Source organism: Cyprinodon tularosa, unplaced genomic scaffold, assembly GCF_016077235.1.
Source record: "Cyprinodon tularosa strain WSP-4 unplaced genomic scaffold, ASM1607723v1 ctg63, whole genome shotgun sequence".
NCBI classification, from domain to species: Eukaryota; Metazoa; Chordata; class Actinopteri; order Cyprinodontiformes; family Cyprinodontidae; genus Cyprinodon; species Cyprinodon tularosa.
In genome coordinates, this window is record NW_024039374.1 from 1211380 (window position 1) to 1223956 (window position 12577).

General features: G+C 37.5%; 1 protein-coding gene across 1 annotated transcript in view; it reads left to right on the top strand.

Moving 5' to 3' along the window:
- The window catches only part of LOC119798582 (dmX-like protein 1), a 79190-nt gene that overhangs the window by 40092 nt on the left and 26521 nt on the right, over window positions 1-12577 (top strand). The window contains exons 31-39 of the mRNA XM_038308125.1: window positions 3237-3428; window positions 3564-3640; window positions 7698-7819; window positions 10673-10930; window positions 11039-11235; window positions 11350-11495; window positions 11673-11758; window positions 11889-12090; window positions 12334-12451. Coding sequence (XP_038164053.1) covers window positions 3237-3428; window positions 3564-3640; window positions 7698-7819; window positions 10673-10930; window positions 11039-11235; window positions 11350-11495; window positions 11673-11758; window positions 11889-12090; window positions 12334-12451 — 1398 coding nt within the window. The remainder of the gene's footprint in view (window positions 1-3236; window positions 3429-3563; window positions 3641-7697; window positions 7820-10672; window positions 10931-11038; window positions 11236-11349; window positions 11496-11672; window positions 11759-11888; window positions 12091-12333; window positions 12452-12577) is intronic.

The following is a 12577-nucleotide window of genomic DNA, read 5'->3' on the forward strand; positions in this document are numbered from 1 at the left end:
TTTTTTTCCCCTCAAAATGTGCGGTGCGCCCTATGGTGCGGTGCGCCCTATGTGTGTTGTAACTGCGACTTTTGAGACCACCTCATTGAGGAGATGATGAAAGAGTGGCTGAATGTAAGGAGACCAGGTGTTTTTTTTTCCACTCATCACCATCGCTGTTAATATGTAACTCCATGCGTGCCCATCTCACAGCTGATGTGAAAAACATGGGGAAACAAATTAAGGCTGTGCTCGCTGTTCAACCGCTCGACATCGGTGTGAACCGGACCCAGCAGGTGCAGCAGAAGCAGCGAGTTTACATGCAAAGTCAATGGTTGACGCGCGTATAGGTTCAGCAAAAGGTCCCTCAGCGCGTTTTGAGCAGCAGGCGCAGCGCGTCGAAAGCGTTTAAGCATCTGACGCACCGCCAACGCGCTGCTGCAGCTCGAGATGGAAAAATTTAAGTTTTGCTGCTGGACGCACCGCATCAACCAATCAGAGAAGCTGATCTGGGAGCTGACAGCGAGACAGACACAGCACTCTGATGACATATGATATTAACGCAAATGAAAAAGGCTGGATGGATGAGAAGATGATGAAAGCGTGGCTGAGGCAGGTGTATGTGAGGAGACCAGGTGGTTTTTTCCACGCATCACCATCGCTGCGTGCCCATCTCACAGCCGATGTGAAAAAAAGGTGAATCAAATTAACGCTGTGCTCGCCGTTATCCCGGGGGTCTGACAAAGGAACTTCAACCGCTCGACATCGGTGTGAACCGGCCGTTCAAAGTAAGGCTGCGAGCGGCGTGGGAGCGATGGATGACAGACGGAGACCACAGTTTCAGGATAAGTGGAAGGCAGGCAAAAGCCGGCATTATTTCTGAGGAGCCGCGCTGCACGGAAAGTGACTCTGACAGTGAAGAAGGGGAAATTGGCATGTCTGATTTAGCGCAGCTGTTTAATTCAGAAACAGAGGATGATGACTTTGATGGGTTTGATTAATACATTGTAATAAATACATGAATAAAGCACAAACCTGGTTTAGTTTTGTAAAAATCGATTGGAAAAATAATTGTTAGTTGCAGCCCTATGTAACATTCACTATACCAGTTAACCTTAAAGAACATTTTTTTACAGAACTAAACCAGGAAAAAATTAACTTTTCAACTTTAGGAGTTCTGGATAGAGCATAGATACACAAAAATGTTTTTTTATCTTAAATGGGGGAGTGACGGCCTATTGGTTAGGGCATTGCGCTCGGAATCCTGAGCCTCTATGTTCTAGCCCTACTCCCACAGACTGTCCCTGAGCATAGATCCTTAACCCCACACTGCTCTCTGAGTGCCACTCAATGGCAGCCCACTGCTCCCCTAGAGGATGGGTTAAATGCAGAGTCGGAATTTCGTTGCTCTGTACTGGTGACAGTGTAATGACAATAAAATAGCTAAAAACAAAAAGAGAGAAAAATAATTTCAACCATAATTCCATTGCAAAGGCACTCAGAGCTGTTCTGTGCTCTCGATAGATCCCAGTTTCGTGTTTCCTGTTTTGACTGCCAGCCTACTAAAATGATATTGCCACAGGCACAGTTGCACCCATGCCAAAGGTTTTTTTTGCCCAATCAACAGAACTTCCCCTAAAAATATCCCAAGTTTTCTGCACCTGCACAGTCAGATTGTTTTGATGTAGAGAAGCAAATGGGTTTTCTGCACTGAAAGCTACATCACTGTGTGCAGTCCTTCATGACCTAATCCACTGATTAATAATTATTAAAAGTGTTTTGGACTGGGGTGGGTTTAATCGTCTTCAAAAATGACATTTAAGAAAATTATAATAGTGATGCTTGTTTATTTTATGGTGTTATACAACCAATAACGGTTGATATTGAGGCTGTTTTTGTGATTAAAATGGTTTTATATTTAAAAACAATTGGACAATAACTTATCTTTGGTGCTTAATGAGCAGATGAGCACTGATTTACTTTTATACACATTTGTGGAACCATATGACAATGCTGAATTGTTGTTGTTTCAGCTGGATAAGTGGATGAGATGTTTACCTCGGGCATCAAGCCTGACGGGTTGTGCAGTAAGTGCCCAAACCCTGGAGAAGTTCCTACTTTAAGACTGAGTAATAAAAAGAGGAGTCGGTTGTAAACATTTCCATGAGGCAACATGGGAGCTTTGTTTGTAGCACAGTCAATGGGCACAGGGAGTCCTTCTTGCTCTCCTGCTTTGATTTTGAAAATAAAATAATTTTCTGCTCCCCCAGCTTTGGTCCCCTAGTTGTCAAATTTCCTCATTGTTGTTGAGGAAATGTTCGCGTTCTTCCTTTGTGTTTACTTCAAATGGCGTGAGGAGTTTCTATTAAGTAGGTTACTGAGAACTGATTCTGTGATTCATCAAGGGTGAAGAAAATAAGTCTTCCTGGTATTCTTATACGCAGAAAGTGATGTTCAGAAACATAGTACAAACAGAATCACACACATCTGCACTGCCAGTGTTTTCTTCTTTTCTCTTTAACTGTCAGTGGCTCACAGACACACAACAGATACTTGTGGAAATTATGACATTTCAAGTGGTTGGCTCGTAGTTCATCAATGCTGAAGAAAAGTTTCTGTTTTCAAAGATGTTATCCATGGTTTACGTTTTTTTTTTTTTCTATTTAGCCTGCTTATGAAATAAATTCAAAATTTGAATATTTTTTTAAATTGTGCCTCATGCTGCTTTGCAATATACACGACTCTTGAACTACCCAATGTTTTTCTGCCCTATAAAACCTCAATGATTTAAAAATTTCCTATGTTTTTTTTGTTTGTTTTTTGCAGAAATTTGCGAAATCTGGTCAGAAATGGTTCAAAGAATGATTGAGCTAAACAATCAGAATTAATTGTTTTCCATTTAATAATGACCTAGTCAAAGTCAAGAAACTGCATCTTGTTATGACTTTCAAAGAAGCTGTTTTTTTTACTCTCCTTCCAGTCTGAAAATTTCTGGAGAGTTGATTTGGACTTTATATTCTTCTTCACAATTACATCCAAGTTCATGTTTATACTTTACATAAAATCCCTTTAAATTACATTGAAATGTTTGCTTGAATTGAATTGCATTGAATCTCTTAGCAAACCATCGTGTAAATATCCTCTTGTGTCCTGACACAGTAGGTTATAACATTAATTCTGCTCACAGTTAAATAAGCATACAGGGTTCATGTTATTAGCAGTAATGCTTGAAAATATTCTCTGCCTTGGGTCCCCAGGATGACTCCATGAGGTCAGTGGCAGCAATGAATCCTCAGCCGACCTCTATCCCTCTGCTCACTGCCTGCACAGTCAATGTTAAGACCGTAGTGGCCAACCCCATCGTCTATCTGACCAATCTGACTCACGACATCCTGCAAACCATCAATGCGCTCGACTCACCTCCACATCCAGATGTGGTTAATAATGAGGTAGGACAGTTAGTTTTCCATATTCAATACTTTGTCCAACGGAAAATAAGTTTTCAGTTGCTGACTGAACCAGAAGTGCAAATAAATTTCTACATAAGCAAAAAAGTTAAATAACACTTTTCCTCTCATTTTCAGATCTATGTAATGCATACCCTCGCTGCTTCCTTGTCTGCATGTATTTATCAATGTCTTTGTGATGGACACAAGTACAGGTGAGTGTTGCAGAACTATTTTATCACTTGTTAATTTCACTTATCTCTTTCCTTTTTATTGACAAAGTTGAGTGTTTTTGGTTTGTTTCTGGGTGGAGAAGATTAAAATGCTTAGGGTTCTATATAAGCCACACAGTTTCTGAATTAATACGCGTGTGTGTGTTCATCATTGCATGCACATGCCACTCAGATATTTGCTTGAATGCATTTCACAAGGTGTTCCATCCATGTTGTCCAATAACAAATTACTGCTCTTAGTAAAACAAGTTATCTGCATTATATTGCTACTGCTTTGCTTGTTTTTTCACTGTGCTTTACTTAGAAAGGACCACTGTGGTTATGCTAACCATGCATTTTGTCACTTTGGCAACAAAGCTTAATCCTTATCTGGCCTGACCAGCACTCATTTCTTCTGGGGCTATTTATGTAGATCTTTCTAAGCAGCTACAAATCGGAGTCGGACTTGAACCTTTTTGGTTTTATGAGTTTTAGGCTGTGATCTATAGAATTTACAAATTGAATTTTAATTGAATTATCAAAGTATATTACCTTTTCAACAATATTTTAGATGGAGATGTACCTGTAGGCTTTTATGTTTGTACTAAGCTGTTTTACAAATGGTTTGCTCTGCTTGACTCGACATCTTTAAAAAGTGTCATAAAATGTTTACAGGTTTTGTAGTTGAAGTATAAATCTAAAAGCAGTATCTTGATTCCACAGCTGACATAATCTGCTCAGAGCCTCAAGAACAACATATGACAGCACAATTGCATCACACGCTTTGAAAAGTGAAACGTTCGTGAGCAACATAGCCTCCGTGTACAGTCTGTCTCACAGCTGGGCGCCTCTGTCTTTGTTTAGACCAATACTGTCACGTATAGCAAGGAAGAAAGAGCTGCCTTCATCCATTTTTTTGAGTTACCATGGCAGTGATAGCTGTCTATATAATTAGTTTGCTTAGACGAGCTGTATTGACAGACTCTCCGGTCTGAATGTGAGAAGATTTTTGAACACTAGCGTTTTAAGAAGATTTAAAAAAAATAATTTTTTTGGCTCTCAGAAAATCCTGCTTTTGAAACTTCTGCATGGAACAGAATAGGCTAATTTTACAAAGTTTAAAGAGAGTTCAGCTCATGGCTGATTTCTTGTTGGTGAGATTTTAATTCCCTCTTTAATTTATTTTTACATTGTCTAAAAAGCACAATTGAACCTAACTGCTAATAATAAAGCCAGAAGGCACTGTACAGGTTGTACAATGGTAGCATAATGCACACATACAGTTTGACTAATATACTCCACACAGTATATAACTCCTAAAAGATATGTATGTTTAAGATAAAGTTTGCCTAGGCTTCCAATTTGTTTTCCAAAGAGCTGCTGCAGTGAATTAAAGAATTGGAAACTAGAAGCTGAAGGTTTGGTAGCTGGGAGTATGACAGGCACTTGTCTGTTTTGATCATGTTGAACATGAATTATGAAAGCTGTAAGGATGCTGTTTGTCATTCTTATTGTAAATACTTAATAATGTTTTTGGTTCTTGCAGATGGGGAGCAGCATTGTTTATTTAAGAGTCTGGTGTACTATAGCTTCCAATCAGGTTGACAAGAACACAGTTGGGTTTAAACTTTAGATGGATACATGAGTGTGGGAGGCCTTTTTTTCTTTGTTTATTTATGTTTTTTCAAATAGTCCATTTGGCCTAAAGCTCTGCTGCTTTGTGTGCCTCTGTCATGGTTTTGCCAGAATTCGTTGTTAATTTTCTGCATTTTATACAATAACCTCCAGCTGCACATTGGAGGGGCTCGTTCAATCCCAAATTTTAAACCCCTCAAGACTTATATTTATATTCGCTGCCTTCTAACACTGGCAGGGCTTAGTTGTTGGGACCTTGTTTATTTAGCTTGAACCCATTCTCATTATTGCCTTATTTTATATGTTTATGCTGCATGTTTAGCACTTTGTTTTCAGCTGGTAGCCATTTATAAAGCGCTCTACAAATAAAGATGATGATGATGTTTACTATTGCATGAATGCTGCATCAGACTGGAGGCTAAAGCCACAGCCCTGCAACAATGGAGATTAATTACAGCAGTTTTCGTGTAAAGTTTTAAGGAGAGCTGTTTTCTTCTTTACAATATTGAACTTTCTGTCTCAAAGAAGTTCTTCCAGACTGTTGTTTTCCACTTTAAATAAGCAGATTATGAGCTATATTTTCTTTATTTACAGATATGCAGAACAGCCTTCCTTTGCGTAGACAAGTCAGTGGCATATGTCACTATAGTTACTACTCTTTCTTTTCATCTGTGTTCATGCTTGTAGCTCCTTATGGTATTATTCGTTTCGGTCTCTAAATTTAGAAATATGTAAAAAGGGGTGAAAGAAAAAGCAAGCGTTAAGACAGACGTATGAGGTTTTTTGAAGAGGGTGACTGAAAGTGCACATCACTAACTTGCGGTCAAAGGGATTTTTTCCCTCTCAATGTTCTTTTACAGGCTCAGAGTTATGTTTTATTAAATAATATGGGCCTACTTGTTTTGCAACGTATTGGGTCAAGTGGATGTTCTGATGAGTTAAAGGTAAATCCAGCCATTTAGAGCGTAAACTCACCATTAATCTAAAAGGTGAATCCTTCTCTTTTTTGGGGGGCGGGTTTGTAGCTATTTGACATACTTATTTAAAGTAAAACATGTCATAATTACATTATAATTTTTTTTAATTTTTTTGTAATGATCTCCAACTCTAAATAGGTTGTTTCCAATCAGTTGCACAAATAATTAACTTTTTTATATGGGTCTGGTTTGTACATTTTATAATTTTTGTATGCAGCTTTTGTAGATCTCCTTCAACACATTACTGCAAGCTTTATTTGCGCATGAAATTCAAAGCTCATTTTGAATCTTTGAAGATTTGGCACAAAGTCTCAGAGTGTATCTACCAGCTCTACCCACCAGCTTTAACTCTTTCTTTCCTAGACATAGCCAGCTATGGAGCTAGTCTACTTTTACTAATATAGAAATTATTTCTGTATTTGAGCTTCATTGTTCATTTAATCTATTCTTATCCAAACCCTCAGTCAATCATGGCAGAAGGCCATTAACAATGAGCCTTGTTCTCCTTTAAATATCTTGAAAGAATTAATTCTCAACGGTGATAAATAGCTGATTTGGACAAAAGCTGTAAATTAGGGAAAACAAACATTTTGGCTGAGCTAATTGTTTATCCATTTCTCCCAGTAGCAATTACTAGAATCCCCTACATTACATTATGAAGTTATTCAGTTATTGTGATAATCCCACATTTGTCCATATAATCAATTGGTGGCAGGTAGGTAAACATGCAGGACAAATAATTTGAAAAGTATGTATTTAAGTTAATAATGTGATTTGAAGAGATCAGGGCATCACCTTAGGTGGCTCAGAGACATGTCTTGGATGCCCCCTGGTTCCCTCCTTGGGAGGTTTCCAGGCATGTCGCCCCAGTAGGAGGTAATTCGTGTGTAAATAAAAGTTTAAATTTTATTTCTATTTTATAATCTTAGCATTCTGAGCTTGATAAAACAAATTAAAAGTGACTTTTTTGTTGTTTGCAATTTAAATGTCTGAAACTTAAAAATGTTTAGTTTTTTTTTCCCTATTGCATTTATTACACACTTTTTAGTTTGCTAATTTAGGCATATCCATATGAACTGAACTGATATAATCTGTCAGCTCTGAAGGAGAAAGTATCTGTACTTTTTTATTTTTGAGGATGTTTTTTCTTAAATTGATTTTCATCATTTTTTGTTTTTGAATGGTAATGAAGGACTCCCTGGTGGTCCTAGTTTTGCTTATAAAAAAAAAACGATTCTAGCAAGCATTCCTTCTTAGCCAACAGGATATAAACAGAGCTAAGCTGAGAATTTAATAAAAGCATTTTTTTTATCTTGCCCTAACAAAGCATTGAAAATTTTTATTTGGAAAAAAATAATCATCCTAAGTTTTTTTTTCTCAAGTTTTACCTTTCTGTTCAGCATGAAGTATAAAAGGCATAATTTGTCCTTTTTCTCCTTGTTTCGTAGCCATGTGAACCATTTTACTGGGACTGTGTATCAGAGCATTTTACTGTCTCAGAAGCAGGCACTGAAAGCCGTCAGCATGGATGAGGCTGTTCAACCAAACACTCCTCCTGCTCAGTGGCCTGGTAAGTCTATCAGATTTAAAGGTCTTGGTTGGTTTAAAACAATAACTTCATATTTTCATTTTATTTCAGAAACAAAATAATATGAACTAACATTACTTTAGTCTCCCTTATCACCTAGTACCATTCTTTTGTGGCATTACAGGGCATATAATGACAGGCCATTGATTTTTAAAATAAGATTTCTGCTCATTTATTTATTTGACACTATAGCATTGTTTATATAAAGATGAATAATGAAAAATGGTGCATATCAAAACATATTTATTAGATCCAAGGCTTATTATAAGGGTTATTCTTACAGTTTTCCAGAACTCCTTCTGATGTTTCAACTGCAAATTGTAGCTCTATATTAGCCTTACTCTCACAAAGTAAACCTTTAGCATATGCATAATGACTTAATTGCAAATATAAAACTTAACTTTATGCTATCAAAAGGTAGGATGACAGTGACAGCAGTGTCCTGCCTAAATTGCCTAAAACCTCTAAAAAAAACGCTTTGTTTGACCATTTGTTCAGCAAGGAGAAGGAAAACTATAGAAATTTCATGTAAGAGCAGCAGATTTTGAGACTCAGCATCCTGTCCAGAAATTTAAAATAGCTGAAAAATAATTATTTAAATAGAAATACTATTTTATTGAAGCATTCAGTTTAATTTCTGCTCCTATTCCGACCAGCATTGTCACTTCTAAGAAATACTTTACCAGGATAGCCAACTTTGTATTAGTGACTTATCCAATAAACACTCTCAATCTTCCTCTCACAACTGTTTTCTTTTTGCACCACATGTTTATTCAGTCCTAAAAAGTCCATTTATTCCACCACCACTAAATAAACATATTTTTTAAGGAAGTACAAGTACTGATATGATACACGAATTGTATTTTGTGGGCTTAGACTCTGAGGGAAACAAATTAAACCGCTGGTACATCTAATTACCCTGGAGAAACATGCAGGCATAATGTTTGGATAGAATAATTTAAAAACACAAACTGTGGATATTGACATGTTTTCTTTCACTGACAGAGCACACTTAAAAAAAGATTTCTGTAAAACCTTGGTTACCGTCTCTCATACACACATCTCAGCTGCTCCTTTGTAAACAAGTTTCCAATTGTTTTTTTGTGTGTTTCAGATCCAGTTGGCAAAATGAAATTAAAGCCAACCTGTTTTTCACCCTTTTCTCTATGTTCCCAGTTAGCGACCACACATGCAACATCTTTGTGTTAGAATGATCTTCTATTCCACAAAATGCCAAAGGCAATAGCTATCTTCCAGTTACTTTTAAAAGAGGGAGGTTATCTGAATGTATTTGTAAATTTCTCTACTTTTTCTTCATAAGCCCTTCAATTCTTATTTTTATTTATGTATTTTTTTTTTTTTTTTTTTTTTTTGCTAAAGCAAAACTGAATCACGTGTTTTCATAGCTGATAAATTGTCTCTTTTTCATCAGCCTTGCAAGATAACAAGTAACCATAGTGAAAGATGGTTCATTTATTTTGTAGAGATCAACATAGATCTCTTGATAACTCATTAGATATGTTGGCAGGGATGGGTGATTAGAGATCTTCTAGACGATCTTTCTTCAGTGCGTCATGTATTTTGTAGAGAACCTCAAATTGCATCATTGAGTTTATTAGCAGCAATGTCAGGAAACACTGTTATTGGTTATGACATAATTAGTACAACACTTAAAGAACGTGTCCTGAAAGCATGTTTTTTTTTTAGCTCACTCTATAAGTAGAGAGTAAATTAAGAGCAAGCCAAAAACATACTGACAGAAATCAGGGTTTTTTTCATCAGTCTTCAGGTTTTCTGCGAAGATAGTTTATATTTACATTAATTATTAAAGATCTGTCTTTGCTGCTGTCACATTCTTTAATAATTCAGAGCATGGTAGTTGACAGTAGTATCAGACCTTCCACTCTCATTTTGGTTTGTTTTCAGAGTTAAATGTTATCTTTAAGGTGCAATGTTTCTATTCAGTTGATCCGACTAAAGATATGCAAGATACCATTTGCTTATTAAATAAAAGTAAGATATTTGGAACCTGGTTATTTACTAACGTATTGCAGAGGATTCCTTGTAGATGAGACATTTCGCAGTTTGAGAAAATGCTGCTATAGTTTCCTGTTAAGATTTTGATGATGGAAACGATCCCCACTTTTTGTTAACTGTTACATTTTACATGATAATTTAGGAGAATTTAAAACAGACCATCCATTTTAGAATTGTGTGTTTAATATTTCCCATAATGCCATTTATTTCTAGCCTTGGAAAGAAGAGCTAAGATTCTTAAGTCTTTTTTTGTTGTTGTTGTTGTTGCTTAATATAATACTTTTGTCTGACTATTGATGCATTTGCTGTCAGGAGCAAACGTTTAGGATACTGGGAAGGTCCTCCAACGTCAAAGCTAGGACTTTAAAACCAATATGGTTTAAATTGCAGTGGAAACATGAACAAAGCTGTTCGATAAAGGCTGTACTGTTGTTTTTCTATTCATTGGTTATAGATTTAAAGATGCAGAAAATAAATTATTAAAATGTATTCCCTATCTTTGAAAATTAAAACTTCTTTTGTATTTTATTGTTTTGAGAGGTGCCTGTCTCATATGTGTTTTAATCAAAAAACGGGCTTGATTCAAGGAAATTTTTAAATCAGAATCCCTTTGTGGTATGAATAATTTTGGGCTAAACTAGTGACACATTCATATAGCACAAGATCCATTTGAACTGATACTTTAATTTGTATTTTGTAATTTTTTTCTTTCTATAAAAACTTATAAACTTATAATTTAGAAAAAATGCTGTAATTTTATTGACTCTTTGCAACTTAATGGTTTGTTTGTTTTTTCAGGTGTTGCCTCCCTTATTTGCCTGCTGAGTTCTGCAGGTGAGGAGATCCAGCCGGGCTTGGCTGTGCTGCTCTGTGAGATCCTGACTGCAGTCTTCCTCAGCCTGTTTGTTCACGGGATGGCAACGCACTCCAGCAACGAGCTTTTTCGCATCGCGGCGCATCCACTTAACTGCAACCTTTGGACGACTGTGTTTGGAGGAGGCGCACGTGTCCCTGTCATGGATAAATCCAGCAGCCCTGCTAGAACGCCACCTCCAAGTGATTATTTAGCAAATGCTTACTTTCTCTCTGGCATAGAGGTCATGTTTTCTTTTCTTCTTCTTTTAATTCATTAAAGCAAATTTAACATATGTGTTGTTTTATCAGCCTCCCCAAGTGGGTCAGACAGGAAATCACGACGATTCAGGCTTCTGTCATCCCGCAGCAGCTCCAAGGAAGAGTCAGGAATTGAGCGGGAAGGACCATCCATTCCAAAGATTGTTGTGGAACAAGACACTACCTCCATCTTTAAAGAGCAGTTTGTTCCTCCAGAGCTCAGTATCTGGGATTATTTTATTGCCAAGGTAATCCACAATATAGATGACAATGAGGGCAAAAACCCCACAACTGTTAATTCTCCTGCCACAAAGTCATATCTTCCAGCTGATTCCTTGTTGCTCTGTCCTTCTGCTTCCCAGCCTCAGCTGCCACCATCGGAAAGCAGAGTTAATTATGACTCAGAGGAGAGCCAGGACAGCCAGGATGAAGATGAAGACGATGAATTTGGAGACGTCTTTGAGCCCAACTCTCCGCAGAGAGAACATTCCAACCATAATTCATACAGGTGACACACCACTGAGTGGTTATCTCTGTATACTGTGACTCATCTTCCCACTCAAAACAAGATGTTTACATTACAGGCTCCTGTGTTTCTTCTTAACATCCATTAATTCAGCTTCAACACACCATCATGTCCTTATTCCCCTTGAAATGATTCAATTTTGCCTCTTTTCTCTTTAAGCTGGTGTTTGATGCGTCTAGCCATGGTTCAGCTGGTATTAGTCAACCTCAAGTCTTTTTACCCGATGGCAGGATACGATTTGTTAGGTAAAGGCTAAACTAGTCTACCTGTTAAAAAAGAATAGCATTCAGGACGCAGATGAGTGCTGCCCTCTTTCATTCTGCCTCTCTCAGCTAATGTTGCTACCTTTTTGTGCTGCTGCTTTTTTAAACCCAGATTTGCCTGTGGCCTCTCCACTATGTCACGCCGTAGTTAAGACGCTGCAACGATGGGAGCAGGTGCTGCAAAAGAGGCTGGAGCTGTTCGGCGGCCCTCCCTCTAAGTATATCTCCACTTACCTCCAGGATGAAATCACCACACCTGGCCCTGCCCTGCTCAGACACAAAGCCCTATTTGAACCATCTAACACTCCTTTCAGGTACCAGTGTCTTTTTAGGTTAAAAATAAAAAAACTCGTTTGTCTCTTTTGTTTTTAAAGGAGTAAAAATGGCACTTTATTGACACCTTTAAAGAACCGCTAAAATGTCCTCAAAGCAAATAGTCCCTCTGAATGGACAACAGCTTTTATCCCTGTGCTGCTTGTAAAGCCATTTTTATAAATTCTTCAAATAAATCTATAATCTTCCTGTTGTTGGTCCTTTCTGTTTTTTTTTTTCCCTAGAAATAGCCACCATTCAGCACTGCCTGTGAAGCGTTTATGGCAGTATTTGGTCAAACAGGAAGAGGTGCAGGAGACATTCATTAGAAACATCTTCACAAAGAAACCAGGCACAAATCAGGTACGATACACTTCTAGTCTACCAGCCAACTGCATGAGACTCACTATATTAACTCTCACCAAGTAACATATTTTAACACTATGATAGAAGCCACAGTGCATCTGCATCTACCCCAGATTGATGACG